The sequence below is a fragment of the Platichthys flesus genome, chromosome 22 (assembly GCF_949316205.1).
Source record: "Platichthys flesus chromosome 22, fPlaFle2.1, whole genome shotgun sequence".
Taxonomy (NCBI): domain Eukaryota; kingdom Metazoa; phylum Chordata; class Actinopteri; order Pleuronectiformes; family Pleuronectidae; genus Platichthys; species Platichthys flesus.
The window spans coordinates 2080338-2104876 of NC_084966.1; the positions used below are offsets into that span (position 1 = coordinate 2080338).

The 24539-nt window shown below is 45.1% G+C and overlaps 1 protein-coding gene across 1 annotated transcript in view; it reads right to left on the reverse strand.

Moving 5' to 3' along the window:
* Positions 1-1288: 1288 nt before the first annotated feature.
* The window catches only part of LOC133933712 (aryl hydrocarbon receptor-like), a 49731-nt gene continuing 26480 nt past the window's right edge, over positions 1289-24539 (reverse strand). The window contains exons 3-11 of the mRNA XM_062380896.1: positions 10223-10416; positions 9600-9689; positions 7872-7998; positions 7660-7796; positions 7372-7574; positions 7178-7287; positions 6945-7086; positions 4900-6676; positions 1289-4791 (exon numbers count right to left, since the gene is read on the reverse strand). Coding sequence (XP_062236880.1) covers positions 4705-4791; positions 4900-6676; positions 6945-7086; positions 7178-7287; positions 7372-7574; positions 7660-7796; positions 7872-7998; positions 9600-9689; positions 10223-10416 — 2867 coding nt within the window. The 3' untranslated portion in view covers positions 1289-4704. The remainder of the gene's footprint in view (positions 4792-4899; positions 6677-6944; positions 7087-7177; positions 7288-7371; positions 7575-7659; positions 7797-7871; positions 7999-9599; positions 9690-10222; positions 10417-24539) is intronic.

Below are 24539 nucleotides of genomic sequence, written 5' to 3' on the forward strand. Positions count from 1 at the left end.
GTCCCGCCGACGCTCCGCTGGAACTGAGCCCCGCTCAAAGTGCACGTCCCGGGGAGGAGTTCATCACCGAGGGACGCTGAATACACCCGGTCTGTCCCCGGTCCTGTCACCACTATGTCCCCGGTCCACTCTCCTCTCTGTCCCGGCTCCTCCTCCTCTCTGTCCCCGGTCCACTCTCCTCTCTGTCCCCGGTAGTCTCTCCTCCTCTCTGTCCCCGGTAGTCTCTCCTCCTCTCTGTCCCCGGTAGTCTCTCCTCCTCTCTGTCCCGGCTCCTCCTCCTCCCCGCTCCCTAAAGGCAGCGCGCGCCTCGTGCCCTGCCCACGGGAACGCGCAGTGGGGTGAAAGGTCATGTAAAAGGAATTCTATTTTTTTTAAATAACACTTTAATTTTAATGACAACACATTAACTCACAAATTGTCATGATGCAAGTATAATTACTAGTTATTTATTAAACAATTATATAATAAATTAATCAGTACTATTATCTGCATTTCGTGGTATAAGTACTTGTTTTATTTTATATAGTATAAACAAACTTTATATTTACTATTCGCAAATATGGCACTTTACATTGTATTTAATATTTTGTTCTGTGTTTTTTTTTTATTGGTATATATTTTTTAAGGTACTTCATAACCTTGTTTAGAAAAGTGTGAAGGAAATAAAGTTGTATTAATAATATATAACTTTCTACAGCACAAGTACTTTTACTTTAGCTCAAAGTACTTTCCCTTCACTTAAGTAAGAACTTGATTTGTACTTTAGTTTGTAATCGAGTATTTTTATGGTTTTTTTATACTTTTTTCACGTAACATTTGTAGTTTTATCTCCAAACCTTCAGATTTCTGTACATTTATTCAACAGATTATAACAAATCAGATCTCAGCTCAGCAGTAAAAACTGTTTCCTGCTTTAAACTCAAACTGTTATTCAACTGAACGTGAACTTTCTGTGTTTCAAAGTGAGACACGTCGAGAGGCAGCGTTTTATCCTTTGTGGCCCAATTTGCTGCTGAATTAAAAACAATTAAAGGCTTAACTGGGAGAAGATGTATTGTTACACTGAACTCATGGAACAGCTGCCAACAGGCCGACAGCAGCATCTAGTGGCCACTGGACGCCATTACACCAACAACACCAACACTAGGATTATGAAGAATAAGTGTAAAAAATAGATAATATGCTAAAGTGCTTGGATAATCCTGAAGAGTAGAAGACCAACAGGGGCAGACACAAAGGAAAAAGGTATATTGATGTGAACTTGACACAAAGTGGTGGAAACGTTAGCGTGTGATCACTTCACCTTTAATACGGTGAGCAGGAACATATTGACTCAACATTCATACACTGTTAGAAGCAAAAATATTGAAGGCAAATCCACAAGATATAACAAGTTGAAAAGTTACAAAGTAAAAACCATCATAACAAGAGATTACAAGTGAGTATGCTGTGCAGACAATGTACAAAAAAATTATAGTTGTGAGTCAGGTTAAGCCATTATTATGATAAAATACACATTATATGACGTATTGGGGTTTTGAAAAAATTAAGAAGACAAATATAGATATTTATATACAAGGTACACAAAGATACTGCATTTTGGAGCCTTGAATTTGAAAAAAAAATAAAAGTACAATGGCTTTGTCTTTTTTTTTTATCTAGAAGCAAGCAACAATATATATTTAAATTTCTATATGCAGTGAAACAGAGAGAGAGAACGAAACGCTTCATTTTGTACTGAGTCTTAAATATTTGGCCTCCGATGAGGAAACATCCACATGTGATGGTTTACGAACTTTTGCTGAATTGACGACAAAGAAGCTCAGTTACTTTTGTTGTAGTTGCTCGCTGCTGATGTTTAAAAAAAAATCTTGGGGGGTTTGTGTGACTTTATTTAAATTTCTTCTATTTTACAACTGCTTCGGCTCGGTTTTCGATTATTATTCCAAATCCTTACTTTCAAATACCGAATCCAAATCTTATTTTGGTGCCTTGAACACAAACAAACAAACTTTTTGGCCTTTTCAGGAGATTCACTGAAGCATCGCTGCAGAGTTAGATCATATATGGCTATTAAAGAATAATAGATACAAGCCGAAGCAACTTTAAACTCAATCTGCCTCCACTGTTCTCACTGCCAGTCCGTGCTTTACTACATTACCCATAATGCAGCTGAACGACCCTCAGAGAAAACAGACTCGTGTCACATTTGAGGATTTCCAACATGTAAACAGCGTCAACATCCACGAGCGGATAATGAAGAGAAAACGCAGATTTTTAAATCGACTGTCAAACAAGTTGAGTATTTTTCAGCTCTTTTAAAAAGGTTCAAAATAAAGTGCTGTGCTAATATAGAGAGATAAAAGTTCTGCTGCATTTAATTCATTTGTTTGCTTCTTTGAAAAACAGCTGGATGAAGTTCCTGACTTTTTACATGTTGCTGTGAATTTACATGTTGGAAACCATCGACCACAAACTCCCCGTGTGACATGAACGCAGCTCGACGCGAGATTTTCTACGTGAAACTACAAATACAATCATTCTGGTCCATCTCTCGTCGTTTCTCTGTGTTTCCACAAACTATAGAAATCAGTGAATCCGTAGATCTGAGTCTGATTTGTCCCTTTGGTATCCTCGAGTATCAAGCATCACACATGGCTGCACCGACTTGTTTGGGGTTTTTCAAGTCAAGTGTTCAAGTTGGTTGTGAGCAATCTGCTAAAGTCTGCTTCACAACTAAGTGTTTGTTATCAAAGGTTCAGAAGTGCTGAAGAGGAAAAGTGATTTTACGGCTCAGTCCTGGATGAAGCCAGGTGTGACTCAGCGTCTCTTTTCAATCTACGTGCTGAGTAAAGATCCACAGACAATCGAGAAGAGCTCGTTTTAAAAAGGCACTTGACGTTTCCAACCCTGTCGTGTGTGTGTTTTTGTTTAACTTGCAAAGTGTTTTCCATTTTTTTTCCTCGTTTAAAATATACAATAGCTGCCTTTCACTGTTTTACTTCTGCGTTCTCGCCGCCGGACGATCAGCGTTGATACATAAAGCACAAGACACAGAGCGAAGAAGAAGAAAACGGAAAGCTGAGAATAAAATACAAGTATCGGAAACATTCTGGTTTTTCATTTTCAGGTTCTGCTATTTGAGGAAGTGTAGTTCGACTTTAAATACAATATTAATGAAATAGATATTTATTATCCATTTAATTTGGGCTTTATTAAAATAATAAGTCATTAGAATGACTTTATAAGAGCATCTTGTTTGTATTTTTGCATCTATCATCACCAAACCTGTAGGAACTTTTCTCTGATAAAAGTATTCGTGAATTATTTTCACTATGCTTTGGCAATAAAGGGAATAGTGCAATAAATCTTTAAAAAACTGGCGAGTGAAGTTAAGGCGAGGGCGAGTTTCACTTTGGTTTCAAACACCAATTTCCACCACGCCCTTTCTCTGCTCCTAGTCCGGATGGAAAGGCTTCTTTTTTAAATTGCAGATAATTGACAGACTGTCCCTTAAAGGTTTCAAACAGTCTGTCGGGTTAAGGCACTGTCTACATTTGTTTTTCCTCTATAACAAGAAAACAACGACACAGAAATATTGAAGAACAGAAGAAGAAGAACTGGCTCAGTGAAAAAAGATCGGACTGCTTTAAAAAAATCTAGAGACGAACTAACAAGCAGCTGGTTTCACTCGATCATCTTGTTAAAAAACGGTCTGTTAGTAGGATGATGCTGTGATTTCATTGTGCGTTTCTTTTTTCTTTTTTTAAAGATATATATATATGTGTATATATATATATTTATACATACCCTGTCTGCAAAGCAAATCTCCCTCAGTGGGACAGTAAAGAGTTGAAATGAACTTAATCGAGACGCAATTTGAAAAACAGCAAAACAAGAAGACGTCAACACATTTCATCCTTCTGAGAAAGTAGAAAAGAGGAAGAGCAGGAGGTCGAGTCGGCATCCGGCCTCTGACTCCACGTGTGGGTTGATCTGATCCACTGTGTGTGGGACAGTGGAGCTCAGGGACCAGACCGGAGAAACATTCGCCCAAAGAAACCAGTTCTACTTCCTCCTTCGAGTCTTTTCTCATCTTTAAACATCTCCAATTTGCACAGAGTGTAGAACGGGCACACTGCTGCCTCCTTGTGGAGAGACACCACCCGCTGTTCACGCAGCGTCAGCAGAATTAGCTGCTTTTTATCTCCACCACAGTGAATTTACTGAAGTTCTTCTCTCATTGGTCAACACTGAGAGGAGGTGGGACGATTCAGAAGTGCTGTGTGGTGATTGGCTGACACCAGTTGAGCTGCAGCCAATCCTGTGACAGTGTTTTGCCAAACGTACTATTTCTCAAACTTTGCACATAACAAATCACTGAGGAAGTTTTTTTGGTACAATCCAATCAGCTCCAAGAAAAGATTTCATTCTTCTTCCATGAAAACAAACTCTCCTCCGTCCTCAGGAGACGTCTCCTCCTCCTCGACCACTAACCAGCCGTCCTCAGCCACACTTGAATTTTTAAAGCTTTCATCACTCTGTCCTAATTGGGAGAATAAAGAAAAAGAGAGAGGGGGACGTGTCCTGTTTTCTCTCCTCATCCTGTCCAGGGGCACGTTTCTGTTGTTCAGTCTATTCCGTTTCATGTTTAGAGACAGGAGTCTAGTTTTCCTCTCGGGCCGGGTGGCCAGCGGCTCGTCCCTATTTGTTCTCGGAGTAGTACAAGGTGTCGCCGGGCAGCGAGGGGAACGGGAAGCCTTTGTTCCCGAGGACTGGGCGGCTGTTGATCTGGGAGGAAGAACCGGGACAGGTGAGGACATCTGACAGCTTGAGGTGTGGAATCAAGAAGATGATAAAGAAACCTCATAACTAAAAGTCAGTTGAAAGGATTCTTACCTGCGTCTGTTCAGTGAAGTTCAGATACTGCTGCTGCTGCTGCTGCACCAACAGGTCGTTCAGGTCCAGGCTGGCGGGCATTTGGCAGGACAGCGCCGCCTCATCGGGGTTCGGTAACGCCGGCATGCCCAGCACCGAGCCTCCTCCCTGGTAGAAGCAGGCGGGATTGGAGAGGATCTGGTTGTTGCCGGTTGCGTTCATCTGCTTGCAGGCGTTCACCTGACCCAGGGGCAGTCCGTTCACAGGCACAGACACCGGGGCGTTACCGAACATACAACTGCTCGAAGGTGCCAGAGGAGGCGGCGGCTCCAGGTTCTGCTGAACAGCAAAAGGTACAGTGGGAGTCTCTGGAGACCTGAACACTGGTCTGCCGTTGACAGTGGTTTGTGGTGCAGCGACTCCAGGCAGAGGGTTCCTCTGAAGTCCTGGCATTTGGTTGAGGCAGGCGGCCATTTGTTGGCTTCCACCGGACATGAGCTGCTGCTGCTGCTGCTCCAGCTGCCAAGACTGTCTCTGATTCTCGCTGTGGTGTGTGTGAAGCTCAAAGTGGCCCTGCAGGCAGCTGGACGGGGGAGGAGCTGCAGGGAAACCTGGTTCCTCTGAAATATTCTGGGTGTAAGTCTGAGCAAAGCTGTTGACTTGGTTGGAGTTTTGGATGGAGGAGTTCCATCGGTTTCCCACGAAGTTGAACACAGGGTTTAACTTTCTGTCTCCGCTTTGGTCCTGGAGGCCGATCGGCGCGCTGGGCATCATCATCTGAACCTGGTTCGGCACTAGGTTTGGGTGAAGCTGATTGGTCTGCCTGAACGCTCCCAGGTTGTTCTCCTTGGCAGCGACTTGCAAGCTCCTCAGTTCGTTCTGTGTCTGAACACGAGAGTCCACCAGCGAGGGGTTGAAGGTCACCGGAGCGATGCCAAGGCCGACAGGATTGGGGAGCATCTGCTGGGAGGCCATCTGCTGAAGGGTGGGGCCGTTTAGAGCAGAAGACCCCAACTGAGGAAGATCCATGTGGGTGAGCTTCATCGTCTCCAGGACCGGCACCGTTTGTCCGTTCATCATCGGACCTCCGTTTGAGATCAGCTGGCTCTGAGGCTCCAGGGGCCACCCGAAGTTCTGCTCCACAGCCAGGCTGGGGTTCTGGATCGGGTGGTCCAGAGTGGAGAGGGAGGCTGGGATGTCCAGCTGATCTGGCAGCTTGAACCCGCTCTCCTTCTGCAGCTGCTCCTCCACGTACGACAGGATGTCGTTGTTGAGGATGTCGTTCAGGTCCTCGCTCATTTCAGACGTGTTGGAGCTCATCCTCAGCAACATGGTCTCCCAGCTCCTGATCTCCTCCGGCTCCACGTCCAGCGTGCCGATCACGTTGCTGTCCCCGAGGATCTGCTGCAGCGTCTCCATCATGTTCTGAACCATGGCCTCCGACTTAATCAGATTCCCCAAAGGTTTGGGTGAAGCGTGGGGCCAGATGTCTCCGGGCACGCTGACGGTGGCGTGCGTGTCCTTGAAGGCGGCGTCGTTGAGGGAGCTCATGGAGTTGGGGTTGTGTTCACAGTAGATGGACTGGTCCTGCCTCAGAATGCAGCCCAGCATGGAGTTGGGGCTGACGGAGAACTCGTCTATTTTCCTCTGCTTGGGGCTGGAGCACATGTCGGGCATGTCGGGCATGTCGGGCATGTCCACGGTCGGGGTGTTGTCGTACAGCAGCGCCTCCCCGGTGGTGAAGTTGAACGGCAGCTGCAGGCGTCTGAGACGTAGCTGTTCCTCTCCTTCTTCATTTCTGCAGAAAATAGAAAAAACATTGTTACATGAAACAATAACAGAACCAGTCTTCTGCTGTTTATTATTTCAAACTGAAACGTGTGGATTTTAGAAGACGTTACAAAACAATTAATCCCCAAAAGTTTGAATTACTTCTAAGAAGCTGAAATAGGCAAATATTTCTGTTGGATTCAAAACAGAATTAATCAAGCGACTGTTTATTTAAACAAGTAATAATTGTGGTAAATGATGGGACGTCCCCTCCGGCTCTTTGGGTGTTAACTCACGTCAGAGCTCTCTGCCGCGCCACGATGAAGTCCGGTTTCCCTCCTTTGAACACCAGCCTGGCGTTGGCCTGGACCCACACCCACAACCCCGTTTTCTTCAGCAGTCTGAAGATGGTGAAGCCGCTTTCTCCGGTTTTTATCACTGGACAAGACACAGACAAAAAACAGTCAGAGAGAGAGTCATCTTTAAACAGGTGCCACTCACAGACCTGTGGGTGTTTGTGGGAACTTACTTTTAATGTGGTTATCGGCGCAGTACATCATGTCTGCAGCGTGGATGAAGTGGTAGCCTGAGCCCCGGGTGCACAGCTCTGTCTCACTGTACCCTAACACCACTTTACCCCTGTGGACAAGAAACACAACAACATGAGAGACTGGGTCTTAGAGCTGGGGGTCAGTGTGTATGTGTGTGTGTGTGTGTGTGTACCTGGTGTCGATGCCCATGGGCGTGAAGTCGAGCTGGTGCTTGGTTTGGAAGATGAGCGTCTTGGTGCGGATCTCCAGGATGGACGGCGGCTGCAGCGGCGTGGCGATGGCGAACAGAGCGAGCTGCGGTGGCACCAGAGTCCCGTTCTCCGACACCCGGTTCTGACCGTGGAGGAACTTCAGGCGTCCGCGGAAGTTCAGGGCCTGAAGACGGACACGAGACAAGTTCACACACAAGCAGAGGTGAGGAGGAAGACGTGCGTTCATCTAGGTGATCGATGGCGGTTACCAGGAAGCCGGAGGAGTTGTCCAGGAGGCAGCGGAATCGGCAGCAGAAGTTCCTCTCCAGGAAGGAGGAGTTCTCTGGGGGGATGGCCTGGGGGTCGTAGTTCATCACGCCGGTGGTGATCTCTGCAGAGTTCTCACCTGTAAACATGATATTCACATGGTTAGGGAGCTGGCGGTGAAGCCGGGGTCGGCGTTTCTCCTATGGTCACTCACCGGGACTGTCCACGCCGCCGTCCGATTGGCTGGCGTTGGGCTTGAGGGCGAAGTGGAGCTGTCGTCTGAACAGAGCTCGGTCGTCGGTGTGGATCAACTCGAAGACGCTCTGATGGACCACGTCCGACTGGAAACACAAGTTACTCATCATGAAAACTTTAAACCATATTTTTTGTTTGGTTAAAATGTTAAATGCGTGAGTCTGACGATTAAAAGTCCCTCAAAACTCCACACAGAGGCTTTCAAAATAAAAGAATCCAACTTGATTTATCCTTATCAAGAAGATGTGACCTTTGCATGTCAAAGAAAATCATGTGACGTCTCTGTCTGTCACCACTGGCTCTTCACGGCGAGCACATGTGATCATAACAAATGTTAAATAATGGAATGGCAGCCTGTGTGTGTTGGCGCACATGTTTCAGACTGGCCCTCCTCCAGGCCGCCCTCAGTCCTCGGCTGGGTGGCGAGCTCCATCCCGACCCGTGTTTGCACTGGCGAGCTGCGTTCAGGACCGATGATGTGAGTGTAAACACTCCGCAGCGGGAACAATGCCCCGGCGGATGAATGCCACTGATTTAAGGCTGGAAAACACAGAGACCCTGTTGTGCTCCAGGAGCGAGGTGCTGAGCGGACCACACCTCGCCGCTTGGTCTCTTACTCAACCGATGACAAACAAACCAGAGACAAAGCCGCTTGTCGGTCGGAGCTGACAAATGGCTTCTCCGAGTTCAAAACACGCCTCAAGTCTGGATTTGTCAGCACGAGAGGTTTGTGAGTTGTTGTTTTGAAATCACTGCAGAGACAGAATGAAGTGCCTCCAATACCTCAGAGCTAATTTCACGTTTCATCTCCTTGAAACTCAAAATAAAGTACAAGCTGCACATTGGCATCGACAAATCAGCTTCATCAGTTTCCTCTTTTTCTATCTGCGGTGCGATCTCGCCCGTCTGCTCTTTATCTGCAGCTCGTCTCTTCTGGTCCCCGCTCTGTAACTGCGCTTAGAGCCGCTCTATAAATAAAGTTTACAACAGTGGTAAACAGTCCAAGCAGCTGGGGAATCGTTTCCTTCCCTGATTAGCATCCTGACTTCAGATCGTCGTGGAAAAGCTGCGACCTCTAGTTTTTCATTCTCTAAAGGAGCAACACAGTGTTTTTAAATGTTTTATCTCTTTGGTCTCCCTGTTTTTTGTCAATGCAACATTTATTAAATGTTTATATTTTCGTCTTCTCTGTTTCCTAATGTTTATAACTTGTTATTTTTGTCTTCTAGGTCTGAATCCTGGGAGGAGGAACGTGGGTGTGCTTGGAGACAGTCACAGCCTCTAACTGACATAAGAAGAACACAATGTTCACTGTGACAGACTCGAATCTGTGCGACTGTTATTGTGCAGGAACACAAAATGAAAGTCAGTAGGACTCCTGCAATCCCTGCAGTGCTCAGATCTTTTGAAAAGGAGGTTTTATGAGGAACAGCAGAGGTCAGGAGGTCGATAAAGTGAAAACACGTTTTCCTCACGTGACCTCGAAGCCGACACAAGATTTCTATTCAAAACAAATCACCCAAACATGCGCGATCAATTCTAAACATCTCCAATGTCCCACTCAACAGACTCTCATGTGTTTCTCGTCCACAGGGGGAAGTGGGTTCCAGTTACAGTAAGACAGAGCTGTGCATAACTTCCTCAACCCTGAAGAAGAAGTGCAGACTCTGACTGTTGGTGCTCTTACCTGGTGGAAGCCGAGGAAGTCCTGGATGGTCGGGGACATGTAGAAGACGTAACCCTCAGCCGTCACCACCAGCACGAAGCCGCTCAGCGCCTGTGGACCAGAACACAACATCCTGTCAAGTTAAAGATGAAGAAGAAGCCAATTCAAGATATTAAACATTACTAAAAGGCTCATGTTGAATATCCGACTGCAACTAAAGTCAATAATTAGATTTGATTCCTTAAGTCTATAAATGTCATTGATCCACAGACGGCGTTTACAGATCCCTGGTCGTCCGGGCCGAACCAAACCCGCTGGAGCTCCTCCGATCCAAACACATTCATTTTGGTTTCATCTGACCAGAGAATGTGCTGCCAACATTCATCCGGTGGCTTTTCATGGCACTTTGGCAAAGCTGAATCTTGCAGTTTCATGCGGCGTTGAGAGGTTTTCTCCTGTGATTGGTGGCACGGCTCTCCCTACACCAGCTAACCTCTGCTCCAGCTGCGTTTCAGCTCGTGTTCGGGAGCCGACAGAAGCTTGGACACGTCTCACGGCCACTTTGTTATCACGTGGGGCCGTGTTGCATCAGACAAACAAGTCTCAGTGAAGCAGGACTCGTATGTTTCCCAGTGAGGTGTTACCTGGAGCAGCAGGTCGCCCTCAGAGAAGCTGACTCCGTCCATGGAGGTCATCTGGGAGCAGTAGGGCGTGGAGGAGGAAGAGGAGGAGGAGATGGTCGTGGAGATGGGAGTCAACGCATTCTGGACTTTTCCCCCAAGCAACAGGTTCCCGTCGCTCGTCCAGCTGGAGCCGCCCTGGCTTTTCTTCATGGTGGCTGGAGGTGAAGAGGAAGGAAACATGTCACACTTTGTACTTTGCAAAACGCAGAACAGGGAATTCATCATCATCATCATCAGAATCAGAATCAGAATCAGAATCATCAACAGTTTATTTTCAATTTGCATTTTTCGTCCACAAACAGAAAAACAGGAAGTGAAAGAACTTTGAGAAACAACTTTTACTCTTGTCCACAAATCTGTGAAACAAGCGGAAACGGTTTTGTGCGACATCGACTCTGCAAGCAGCCGAGTGACGGATCTGTTGAAATGAAAAGTGTGAAGTGAGAACAGCAGAAATGAGGAACATCTCTTCTCTCTATCAGGGTGGAGCTGCCTGATGTTTCCTGTCACTGACACTGTCGCTGAACCCATCCTCCTCTTCCTCCTCTTCCTCCTCTGGCACTAAGCGGGCGCTTCTCATCACCGAGAGAGAAAACTAACTGACCCCAGCAGCCGAAAATATCCTCTGAGAGGAAGCAGGTGGATCTGAACAATTCAGATGATGATGGAGTGATGAGGAGGAGGACGGACACATTTATGAACATTTCATTTTTGCTGTGCTCTTCTTTTCCAGCATTAGTCATTTTTTGATCAAATCTATTCTCTAAGTGTTCGACTCCGAAAGAAGTCAAAGGTACAAGTGTGAGGTATTTCAATCAGCTCTCAGGGTCACCGCGACCTTGAGCTTTGACCTTTGACCACAAACATTTGATCATTCCCTCCTCCAGTCCCACTGAACGGTTTTACCAAATTTGAAGAATTTCCTTGAAGCTTTTCTTGAGATATTTTGTTCACAAGACTTGGATGTGAGGACAGAAAACATTCTGCCTCCGGCCACTAGGTGTCACCAGCGTGGATTATGCACCATCACAATCTTGTTTTTTAAAGTTACTCAAATTAATATGCTGAGATAACATGTGCAAAGTAACAAGTCTCTCTCTCTCTCACGCACACACACACACACACACACACAAACAGACATACACTGTCTCAGGGTGGAGGCTGGCTCAGCCCAGGCTAAACAAGGATAACAGGCAGAGCCACAAAATTACCCGTTGGCCTTGGTGTTTTGTTTTTTTACGTCTTCCTGTGGACTGAGCTCAGCGGGGAGCCGCAGATTCTGGAAGACGAGACTTCGTGTGAAGTGGTCGACGGACGAGACTCCATCGATCGGCTTCTTACACGAGATCCTCGCCAGTCATTTCAGAATAATGGACAATAACTGTCAGATTAAAAGTTATAGGAACAATTGTTTGGAGCTGTTTCTTTAGGAAGCAAGTTGTAAACCCATGACACGCATTATGTTTGAATTGAGAACAACTTGAAGGGAGGGTTGTGCAACAAATAGATGTTTCATTTGGAGTACTTCTATTCTTAAACAAACTGAGGAGGTTTGACTTAGAGGAACTTGATTTTATTAATGGCTCATGCAGAGAAGAAACAAGAAACCAGTGTGAAATGCTTGTCGGGGCTTTTTTATTCTGAGAATGTTCCCTAACGACATTTTGAGTGATCATCACTAAGATTTGTACGATTTTAACATTTTACCTGAACTCTGGTCTGTTTTCTTTTTTTTAGGTTCCTGGATGTGTAAGACTTTCTTAAACCGACAACTTAAAGCAGAGTTTGTGCTTCAAACTCTACCCAGTGCATGTGGAGCAGCGGCAGATTAAACGGACACTTACTGGTCCAACATAAAACGCAGAAGATTTATGGTTTTGCAACAGACTGGTAAAGACATTTCTTCAGTCGATGTGGTTTTTTAATTTCTTCTCGTCCACTGCCGTTTCAAAACGACGGCTGAGCGAGTGGAAAGCGGTTTCATTTATTATTTATTTCAGTTTTGGAGGCTCTTTAATCAGCAGGGACAGATGGGAGACGTCAAGAAGTTTGATGTTTGAGAGCGAGAGCCTTTTATTTTGATTCGTGATTCAGGGAGAAACTGTCATTTCTAATCTTTCATGATCTCTGAGGTTTGTGTCGAGGCTCAAATGTTCCCTGGTTTCTTTCTGCTCGCTGCTGCAGTGAAACAGAGGACAGGAATATGTATTTCCACATTTCTGAAGACACATTCAATCCAGGGGCTTAACTTAAACCAAACAATCCTGGTCTTTTAGGAGCCTCGACACAAATCAAGCGTTCTCTCTCAACCTCGCATGAACTCGCTCTCAGTGGCGAGTGTGAAGCTCTGACGCTGGGAACCCTGAGGCTTTCATATACGCTTTAAGACTTTCTCTCTTTTACCAACATATGGAATCGACTGAGCTGAAGCTGCAGCTGTTTCACACACAGCACCACGGAAAGAAGGATTTTGAAAAGGCAAACAAGTCTCTAAAATGTTGACACGAGTTTAAAGCTGCAACTAGTAATCATTTTCTTTGTCTTGTTTGGTCTATAAAAAGAAATATATATAAAACAAAGCAATGATAGTAATTTTACTGTGGTCTAAATATCATGCTTTTATTTGAGATCGATTTAAACCGCATTATGCAAACAACAATCTCCTGCAGGCAGATGAGGGAAATGCTCTGGTGCCACCACACGCAACATAATGACGTCATCACAAGTGATCAGGCGATAGACAGAGCCCTCAGCTTCCCCCACAACAATTATGAATGTTCAAACTAATATGGTTTCAATATTAAATCATCAGAGGCCAGTTAGGGGACGGCTGCAGGACGAGTTAATCCTATTTCCCCAAATGTCTAAACTATTCTAATCGTGACATCCTGGTTGAGCCACATGAACGAGGCGACCACATGAACTGGTAAATATGATCAGAACCCAGTGACAGGAGAGAGTCTGTCCGGGCTGTAAAAGAACCGAGAGAATCTGGTAGAAAGAGACAGAAACATGCAACAAAGGAACAACAGAACCAGATGGGTCGGTTCCACACAACAGAGCAGAGGCGGAGGAACTTCAGCGCCGTGGTTCAAACTGGACACACGCTCTGTATCGCTGCTTCCTGCGTGAGGACGACCAGGTGGAAAGACCTTTCAAAAAGCCAGCGTTTACACAAAGGTCGATGCGAGAGGACGCCGTGCCAGGAAATGTAAATTCTGCGGCTGCAGGCTCAACGTTTGCAGAAGAATAACACAGAGCTGCTGGATTGATCATAAAAATATGAAGGGAACACGTAATCTGAGTTATGGAACCGTTGGAACAATTTCTGCTGGAGAAAGAAAAGAAAGACGAGGGTTTTGTTTTGGTGAGACACATAAATCCACCAGTTAAAGAGACGGAGAGAAACTTTATTACACTGAGATGCCCTCTCGCGCTGATTTACACCGCTGTCTGTTTGATTCACTCTGATTAATGGTGCTGCATGCCGCTCACTTTCCCAAAGCTTTGTTTCACTGGTTCCACACATGTTGGCGGGTGGCCACCCCAAGAGCTCAGGCTCCAGAAATACTGATGCAGCAGCAGCAGCAGCAGCAACAGCAACATGCAGCAGCAGCAGCAGCAACATGCAGCAACATGCAGCAACAGCAGCAACATGCAGCAACATGCAGCAGCAGCATACAGCAGCAACATGCAGCAGTGAGAGCAGCAGCAACATGCAGCAACATGCAACATGCAGCATGCAGCAGCAACATGCAGCAGCAGCAGCAACATGCAGCAGCAGCTGTCTGGGCAAGACAAAAATCAGTTGCCCAGACATTTCCAGAACCTAACCTGCGAGCCCCCAAGTGAAATGTCCAGAAAAGTTGGAAAAGATGATGATCCAACTCTGCTCCTCAGATCTGGAGGCGATTTTCCTCCCAGACGTTATCACATAAGTTGCATGAATGTTGGTTTGATCCCTGAACCACACAAACCAAGACAGAGGAGCACTCGCCCGACGCCTCCTTGCTTCTCAGCTGATGATCAACTCCTTAAGGGAGCTGCAGAGGAATAACATTTTACAGCTAAACTGTCAAATCAATTTAAATAAGGAAGGAAAACTCAGATTAATTTACACCTTTTTAGTTTTTTGGGGATGGAAACTTGACGATTAAGATTTGTATAAATGTAAAACATTCTTGCGCCTGCTCTGAATTTTCAACATTTCTTTTTCATAAAACAAATGCAAATCTAAATTCTAGACCAGATCTTTGCTGAAAAGCTGCACTCGTCTGTTTCCTCACACACAGACCGGTTTTAAAAATCAGCTTTAAAACCTCCCGTCTTTCAGATTCCGAATCTGTGGTGATTTCCTGTCATGTGTTGTGTGTTGCGTCAACATGCGAGCTTGAGTAACAGCTTCATGTTAAAACAGACTCATTGTTAATCCCGGGCTCCTTCACTCCCCCCGCGCGCTGCCAAATGTTTTACTGCTCCCACGACGCGCTCGGCTCAGACTGCAACGTGATTTATGGCAAAGCACAACAGAGCCAATGGATTTCATGCAGTCTCACATTTCAAATTTAAATACTGAATCCTCTTTTCTTCTGCCGGCCAACGGCAACACCACAACCTGGGCTGTTTGCTTAAGAGATCCCACGGCTAATAATAATAATTATCAACAGTAATACGACATCGTAAAACTCCAAAGACAGCCTGGATGCACACACTAACCAGAGCTCACAGATCCTGACAACCTCTAATTACACTGGAGAGAGAGATATACTGTATTTTATAACTAGAATGGCACCAAATACAACACATTCATAAATATCAGTCCTCTAAATAGGCTGAGATTTGATATTACATCTAGTATTCCGTGGAAAATCAATAAAAATGTTGATTCAGATCAATGCCTTTATTTGATCTGCTTGCCCCGTGTTCCACCAGGTTTTGTGGAAATTTTTTCCGTGCCTTTTGTGCAATATGGTAATAATACTAAACAGGCTTTGAAAAAATGTTAATCACCAATTTCTACTTTATTCTTATGAATCATTTCCTCGAGGATCCGTTAACCTAGATCTGCTCTCTGACGAAACCTGTGAAATCACCTGGTGTTGATGTGCAGCCACACCTGGTGTGACATCGCTTCTGTAACCCGACCTCACACACACACACACACACACACACATTCATTCGAGTTGTAGGAGTAACGGACAGCTCTTACACATAATATCATTCATCAGCAGACGACACCTGGGGACGAGATTTAGAAAACACTCCTCCACCGGAAGAAAAAGTGACATACAAGGTCATTAAAAGTGACGAAGGTCCAAGCGGAGACGGAGCAGGACCCAACTTGTGCTAAATGAGACACTTCATCACAATGTGCGGCTCTGGATAACGATAACAAGTGCAAATACGAACCAGTCGTGCATATGCATAAACAAACAACATGTGGTGTGTGGGTTGTTTACAAATATTGAGTTAAGATGTATGTTACCCGAAACTAGACACAAGAATTTTCGAGAGTGTACGTCTTTGTCTTGGGTTTCACTGCTGCCTTTCTGTGGTTTTGGTGTAAGTGTGTGATGGGGGGGGGGTCTGTATGGGCATGCCCGGAGTTAGGCGTCTGACGCACACTCGTGTACACTCATAGCCGAAGGCGATCTGGTTTAGTGGTTCAGCGTCACAGTGCAGGAACAATGAGATATTTTAGTACAGAGGGGAGATGGTGAGAAAGAAGTTTGATTAAGATAAGGCCGACGAAATGAAAGAGGCGTGGGAGGTATAAAAATAGAAAGTACGACACAAAGGGAGAAAGAAGAGACAAAAAGACAAGCTGGCTTCCAAAGGAAAAATACTAATTATTCTGAAAGAAGTACACAGACAAATACTACATAAACAAAGACAGAAAAAACCTGAGAGGACCGAGGCAGGTGCCCTGAGGGACTTCCAGGCTGCTCTCTGACATGGTGAATAAAAACCACTTCATTTACCCCCCCCCCCCCTACCCTGAGTGTGGAGGTTTAACAGGGAACAGCTGACTCCTACCAACCACCAGAGCCCTCATAAAATAGGAGAACCCCCCCAGAACCACCACCACAGGCCCCCCCCACCTCTTCTCCTCCCATGTCTTCACAAATAAGACGAGGCCCTGAAGCGCTCGGTCCGTCCCATTCGCCAGTTTCGTTTTCTGATCAAAAAGCGTTACCAACAAAGCCTGTTTATACCAAATGCTCTTGTGGTTCCACGCTGGACTTTAATGGTGCTCAGATGTCCCGACAGTGAGTTTACAGGGTTGTAAAGGAGCTAAAAGTGCTTTTAGAGAGTTTGGATATTGACATGATGGCGAACTACCTAAACGTTAGAGTGCAGCTCGGGCCAAACCTTTCCCGACTGAGCCCGAGGGAGAATTAGCTGAACCGGACCCGAGCCTGATGTTTTCTGAGATTACAGATCCTGCAAATAGGAACTTGAATATTCATTAGCCCTGTTTTTAAGACCTAATAAATCATATTTGAACGTATTTACAGATGTTTGACGGCCCTTTGGAAACCCTGTTCAAACATTTATTACAAAAACTGGCTGCTTCCCTCTGTAGTGATATGATAAGTTGATGCTTTTCTTTTTGATTCATATTCGGAGATTGATCGATGATGTAAAAAATCAAAACTAGATCCTTAATGTTGAAACCTTTTGATTCCTGGTAAGAACAAATAAAAGCGATGGCACTCAAACCCACAACGTGGCAAATCCTCTTGGGCTGGTGCGAGCCCCTCAACCCGCCACCCCCCACCTCCCCGTCTCCTCTCTCTCTATCATATTTATCATATTTGCGAAAACACCCGCCCTCCTTCTCTCTCTCCTCCCCCTCCAATCCCTCCATCTCCCAACACCCGCTCTCTGAGGCACTTTGTGGTTTCTCTCCACTTTGAAACCCAAGAGCTGAATGGAGTCATTGTTCTTCATCGCTTTGGACTGCAGCAGGATGGAGGAGGAGGAGGGAGGAGGGAGGAGGGAGGAGGGAGGAGGGAGGAGGGAGGAGGGAGGAGGGAGGCGGGGGATTGTGTGTGTGTGTGACAGGAGATCAGCATCACAGACACTCATGCTCTCTCTCTCTCTCTCTCTCTCTCTCTCTCTCTCTCTCTCTCTCTCTCTCTCTCTCTCTCTCTCTCTCTCTCTCTCTCTCTCTCTCTCTCTCTCTCTCTGCAGGTTTGGACATGAGCGGTGAGCAGAACGTCGAGCAGCACAGAAAGAGGCCTTGTCTGGTTTGGAAATGGAGAATGGGTTTGGGGTTCGAACGCTGCCTCCCTTTGCTCTGGGGCTTTAAATCATCTCTGTGTTTTTTAACGTGTATCATCTGTTGTCTGAACTGTGTCGTTTCCTGTTTTTCTGCCGTGGCTTTGATCCGGGACATTTCGCTCAGCTTGGCTCCCACTCAGCGCAGACCACATGTAATACACACTGGAAATAAAACACACTTTATCCCCTGTAGTGGGCGCTGTCACACACTGTCATCATGATATACAACACCCACACATTTATAACATTCTATATGTGCAGATATAACAAAGATGAGGTAAATTAAATTGCTGTTTTAATGATAAGGGATTCAATAAATTCTAATAAAAGTATATTTTAGATGAAATTGAATTTGCACTGATTATTTATGAATTAATCCCATCTGAGAATAACAGCACTCAATTAATTTATAGTTGAAGAAACTTATATGAATAGATTGCAAACTTTCATTTAGTCCCTTTACAAACTCACTCACAACACCAGTCATCCGAAGCCTTGTTTTTCTAACATTTCTCATCGCACTTTGTTTTCTTCCTTCACTGATGTTGTTACTGCAACTTCCTTACAAACCACAACTATTTCACCGATGGCCGCGCCCCGAAGATGAGCCCACACAAAGACAACAACCTGACCACGGGAGAGCAAATAGAAACGATTACAACCTAGAAGCCTCCAGTTGTGTGATAAGTCATTTCCAGAAAAGTGTTCTCTCTGCAGAACATCATGACGTCACAGTGACGTTCACCTTTGACCTTTTGAATAAATATATGTGTCATCACATTTTTGTCATAATTAGCGCATCAGTTCTTGAGTTCTAGCCAAAACAACCTGTTTCGTGAGGTCAGCGATCGTGAACTTTGAAGAAATTCCTTAGAGGCATTTCAGAGTCATGGAGTTCAACAGAGCGAGACAGACAGAAGGACAGAAGACATCTATCTATCTATCTATATATCTATGACGCCTCCAGTCCAAGGCGCTGCACCATCTTCAGACCTCAGTGTTTAGATTCATATCGATGGATTTTCTGTCTTCGGGCTGAGTGATAACTTCCAGCGCTGTCGCTTCTCAGGTGTTTCCTGGAATATTCAATTTAAATGTATAGGACCAGTGTAAATACTCTATATGACATCCCCTAGTGGCTGACTACAGAACAGTGTATTTATAATACTCCTTTTAATGTAGAAAACAACTGTAATGAGAAAAAACTCCAACTAGGAAAATGCATATATTTTACAATGCATGGTGCTGGAACAGTTAAACACACCCACACACTTTAACCTGCTGACCTCTGACCCCTCGCATGCAGCGATAAGGCCGAGTCTGGAGGAGACGTCTCAAAGTTTACATTCCTCTGTCTGAAGGGCAGGTTGCTCCGAGGTGATACTGCACACGACCTCCCCCCCCCCCCCCCTGCACACACACACAGACACAGGGATCATACCGATCACTCATTAAATAGAAGGACAAAGGGGAGAACTCGTTTCATCAAATGTGGACAAATTTTCTTTCAAACCGACGAAGATCCCGGTGCTTCACAGGACGCTTAGACAGCTGAGGCTATATTCCTTCGACTGGTGCAGATTCACTTTCTACAGGTGTCCCTGACATGTTTAATTCACAATATGAGGAGCCCCTGACCTTGACCTTGACCTTTGACCATCCAAAGTCTACTCAGTTCCCCCTTAAGGCCAATAAGCGCCTGTATCAAATAAGAAAGAAAATCTTAGTCTAGAAGCTCAGTAAGGTTCTTTCTTTAACACAACAGATGGAAATACGGCTAATTTGCTGTAGCTGTTGCATACTCTCACACACACACACACACACACACACACACACACACACACACACACAGAGCGACGTTGCGTGCAAACTTTCAACCTCTGGCATCCTGAGCTGAGAAAGGAGAGGAAGGAGGCCGGCGGAGGAAAAGACAAGGAGAGAGAGAGAAAGAGAGAGAGAGAGAGGGAAAAACATTCAGCGTGATTATTGTGTGAAAGAACACACACACACACACACACACACACACACACACAATGGCGAAGGCTGCCAAAGCCTCTTGATGCCTTCACTGGCTTTTGGGAGGTTTGCATGATTACATGTTCTCCAATTTGGGACTGCTAAATGTCATTATACAGTAGATACTGATGAGGGGGGGAGGAGGGGGAGGAGGACGGAGATGGAAAAAGAAAGGAGGTAAAGAGGGGTGGAAGGAGATTTAGTTAGAGGGGGAGGAAAGAGAGAAGGAGGAAGAGGGGGATGGAAACAGGAGAGAGGTAGAGGGAGGAAGAGGGGTGAGGGGGTGTTGAGTAACAGCCAGTAATCTGTAATGGAGTTTGAAGCATAATGTAGCTCCGGTGCTCTTATCGCTTTCGTGCCATGGACCCATTGAGGACAGGAAACCACTGCCCCCCCACCCCCGACACACACACACACACACAGTAATCAAGCTGGAAGTAGTGGGAAAGGTTATCTTCGTATAAACAAGTAGCCATCTGCACCAAACCTGGTTTAACATGTACAACTTTACAGTTTAAATACACGTCAACATGCTCCAGGTACAAGTATCCACAGAACAAGTACACAGCTCTCTGCGGACACCGAACACACAAGCATGGTCAACGTGGACATTGTCCTCCTGCGTCTTCACCACGCTCCTCGTCTCACTGCACCAAACAAAACCTCAGAAACATTTCAAACCTCTGTCCAAACCCACACAACTCCTGCCCCCCCCCAAAAAAAAGAAAAGCAGCAGATCATTTGAAATAATAATGAGCTCATGCCCGGGAATTTGCAGGAGGGCAAATTTCAGCCTCGCACTTAACCTCCATTCATTAATTCTCTCCCTGCAGCCGTTTGTCTTGATCCAGAAACGTGCCGACAACTTCGAGTGTCGGTGGAGCAGCTTCTCAGTTGCTTGTTATTGCCGGTGGCAGCAGTGGTGCTGACCCAGTGAAGCAGTGGTGCTGACCCAGTGACACAGTATTCATAAGTTTATTTCTCACTCATGCAGTAATCAACTGTTTCACTGTGATCTTCATCGGGTCAGTGATTATTCCACTAAGTTTTATAAACATGTGACAGAGTGCCAGCTTCTAAATAAACAAATTACGATACCTGGATACCAGTCAGTAAACCAGTAAGAAAACGACTGAGGCAATAACCAGTCAGTCAGTACCTGGCAGAGCCGCTGCTTTAAGCCCTGAGTGCTGACTGACAGGCGCTCTCAGCAGCAGACAAGCTCGGCAGGCAGCCAGTGGAGTTGCGTGTCAAGAGTTTATTTAGACAGGAAAGAGAGAGAGAGGGAGAGGGAGAAAGAGAGGGAGAGGGGGAGGGAGAGAGAGAGAGAGAGAGAGAGAGAGAGGGGGGAGAGAGAAAGCGGGGGGGGGGGTGCAGGTTTGGGTTGGGGGCAGGCTGTTCAAAGATGTTTTGCTCAAACCTGAGAGGTCTCACTTCTGTCAGAAATCAAGATCTGAATGGACATAGCCGACAGAGCTGATCATCTGATTGGCCGGATATAGAGTTTGGGTAAAGGCTTGTCATTGGCCGTCGGCCTCAAACCCGTCCTCGTTACGGGGAAAGAACAACAACTTCCGAGCTGCAGCCTCCTCACTACAAACTGCAAATAACTCATCAAACTTAATAAACATTTACACGACTAAAAGTGTGTTTGACGCCTACTTTGACTTATTAGTTTGACCCATGGCCCCTCCAATAACATGGAGATGGTTGGGTTTATGACCTATACTGCAGCCTGCCACCAGGGGGCCATTGAAATATTTTGGCATCACCATTCTCCGGCGTTGTCAAAGTCTGGATGTGAAACACTAACCTTGTATAAACTCTGTGTGTCTGTGTGAGTGCGCAATATCACAGAGACACTTAAACATTAACACGATATGCGCACACACACACACACACACACACACGCAAGCAATACGTATTAATTCTGGAGCCTTGCCTGTTTGTATAAATACATTATGCAAATAATCGTGTAAACGTGTGCATTGTTTCCATCTATTAACCGTAGATGTGCAAAAACATGCACAAAACACACATACAAGAGAAAAACACACAACTCTGAAATGACAGATGTGCTCTATTCCTGGCAGAGGTGTGTGCGTGTGTGTGCGTGTGTGTGTACTTTACGTGGAAACACTATCAGTTTGATCAGAGGAGTTGGCTGGATCTGATGTGCTTTGTGCAGTGTGCGTGTGTGTGTGTGTGTGTGTTTGTGTGTGTCTCATCATGTCAGGTTTCTTCTGCCAAACTTTCTCTCTTTTGTTTCTCTCTCCCTTCACCTTATTTTCGCTCTCTCCTTTTTTAAATTCATTTCTCATAGCTCTCGCCCTGTTTGTTTTTAATGTTAAATTTAATAAAATATACATATATATAAATATATAATATTATATGTATTGAACTTCTCAAGCACTAAGTGAACTTATTTTGTCTCTGTGATTGGACTTTGTCCCACAATGCATCTTGGTAGTCTTAGGTAATGTCATTTTTTTGACGCCACTTGACTCATTTACAAATCAAATGAACTAACGTCAGATGGATCCTGATCGCTCACTGAGGTTTTCTCGTTATCGCTGAGGCAGTCATTTGTCAGACGAGTGAATCAGAGGAAAACCCAGCCGACCTCAGCAGCTTCCTGCCTCGGGTCGGCGGTGAAACCGAGTGGAGCTTCCGTACCATGACATCAACGACCCTGGTTCAACTGCAGGAGTCTTTAAGGTGGACGGAGATGATACGGTATGACTCAGATCGAACGTTCATTCATTCAAATCAGGATTATCTGGAAATTTTGTTTACACAGAACTGACGTTATGGAATTTGTTCAAACTAAAAAGTTAAAATATGCAAATCTTGGTGTTTTAGACTAAAACTGTCTTGAAATTTACTTCAGGTCGTTTTCTTGATTGATTTGCATTTTGCTCCTCTCGCAGCTTCTCAAGTCACTTGACCGAAATCTCAGAATAAAACCAAAAGAAATCAAATGAATCATCAGGTGAACAGACCTGAACCTTGAAAACCCTCACAGGTGGCGCCACGTGTAGCTGGTGCCACAAGGAGGAAGTGGTAGCACATGGCTGCCACTGTGGTGACACACACAGAAGTGCAAGTGATGGTTCATTATTTCCATCGCTGGTGTCGGGACAGTTTCCTCCTGAAAGAAGTGGCCGCGTCTACAGACCTACACCTGAAGAGGTTGTTGTTACAGCCGTTCAGCTTCTCTTTCTCAAATCCTCCTTAATGAAGTCTGAAATACCAAAGGGAAATACCAAAACCCATTAAAACCTCATCACTTCCTCTTTATCTTCGCTTGAGGCAGAAACGGCCCACACTTTCAGGGTGTGTTTGCATTTTGGACAAATCTTATCACTTGACAAAACAAAACCCACAATAAACCGGTTCATGAAAAGCTGAAACTGAGCCAGTGTGATGGTGCAGACACACAGAGTGAAGTGAGAAGCTTCAGCTGGATGTCTGAGCTATCAGCTGTAGAACAGCCGAGAGAAACAGCGCACTGATTAGGGATCAGTGTTGTGTGTCTGCTGTTCGCTCCCTGCAGCCTCGCCACACAATCAACTCCAGACCGCACATCTGCACAGCTGTGAATGACACGAGGGAAACCTGAGCCACAGAGTCAATATTGCTCTTTTATTAAATATTAGATACCATCCACCTCTGGTCACAGCTGGAGGAAAGCAGGCGGGACAACCTGAAACCAGACGCTCCACTTCTTATTGACCTAAAAAAGGTTTTCTATAAAATAACTAGTGAGCAGGACTTGAACAGCTCAGGTTTCAGATTAAGGAAACACTGAGTACGTGAACGTTTTGTTTTACTGGGTATCACTGGAGCATATGTGATGTCTGCAGCTTCACTACAAACAAAAGGCTGTTGATTTAAGCTCCAATAATCCAGTTAATCACAGCAGATTTCAAATCCTTTGCTGAACATGTTCACTTCAACACAGAGCAGACGTGCAGCAGCTCCCGCTCGAATGAAGTTCTCTCAGAGTCCTTCTAGAGCTCATCCTTCTGAAGCCTCCCTCACATCTCACCTGTCAATCATCACAGAGCTGCACAGCTTTTTAAATTTAAAGATAGTGTGTTAATAATCAAAAGAATTGGCTGTTGATTTGAGATTGAACTCTTTCTCAAACTCAAAGAGAGGTTCTGCTGGGAAAACAACAAAAAGAAGAGGAGGCACCTGAAGTCTTCACCTCCCACGATATAACGTTTGAACCACGAGGACGTTTGACAGGACGTACGTGTGTCAGACAAAAGTCTTTAGCGCAAATATGCATCATAGTTTTTTGTGATATGCGCCCCCTGGTGATTCAGTGCATGTCTAGATCCCTGATTCACTTCAGAGAGAAGATATGAATATGAGCGTTTCTCCCTTTATATGGAAACTCAATTTCTTTGTTCTTTAAACGCAATTTTCAAAAGGTCTCTACGCCTCTTTTCCCTGACAATAAAGATTCAGACTGAACTGGAACCATCAACATGTTGTGTCGATTGTCGGTCACAGTGAAGCCTCGGACACACAGACACACACAGACACACACAGACACACACAGACACACACAGAGCTGAGGAGAGTCTCAGAGTTACACATGTGAATGCAGACAAACCGGCCGGATGGGTTTGTTCCAGCACGTCTGCAGGAATGTTACTCCATTCAAAGTAAAAGTACTCAGTGACTCAGTACTACACTAACTACTGATGCCATCACTCCAAGGTCAGGCCAAGGTCCAAACCTGCCAATGAGCAAGGCAGCAACTATTTTTTCAGTGTTTATTCTCTCTTAGATGTAAATTGAGTCATGCAGGTCATTATTCATTCACTTTCTTTTTCAGAGCTTGTTAGTTTCTTTACATGATGTTTGTCCTGTTGTATCTTTTAAAAGTGTAAAATATCCATTTTGATTTGATTTGTCTTATAATATTGTCTTAATAATCATTGTATAATTATATTAGGGC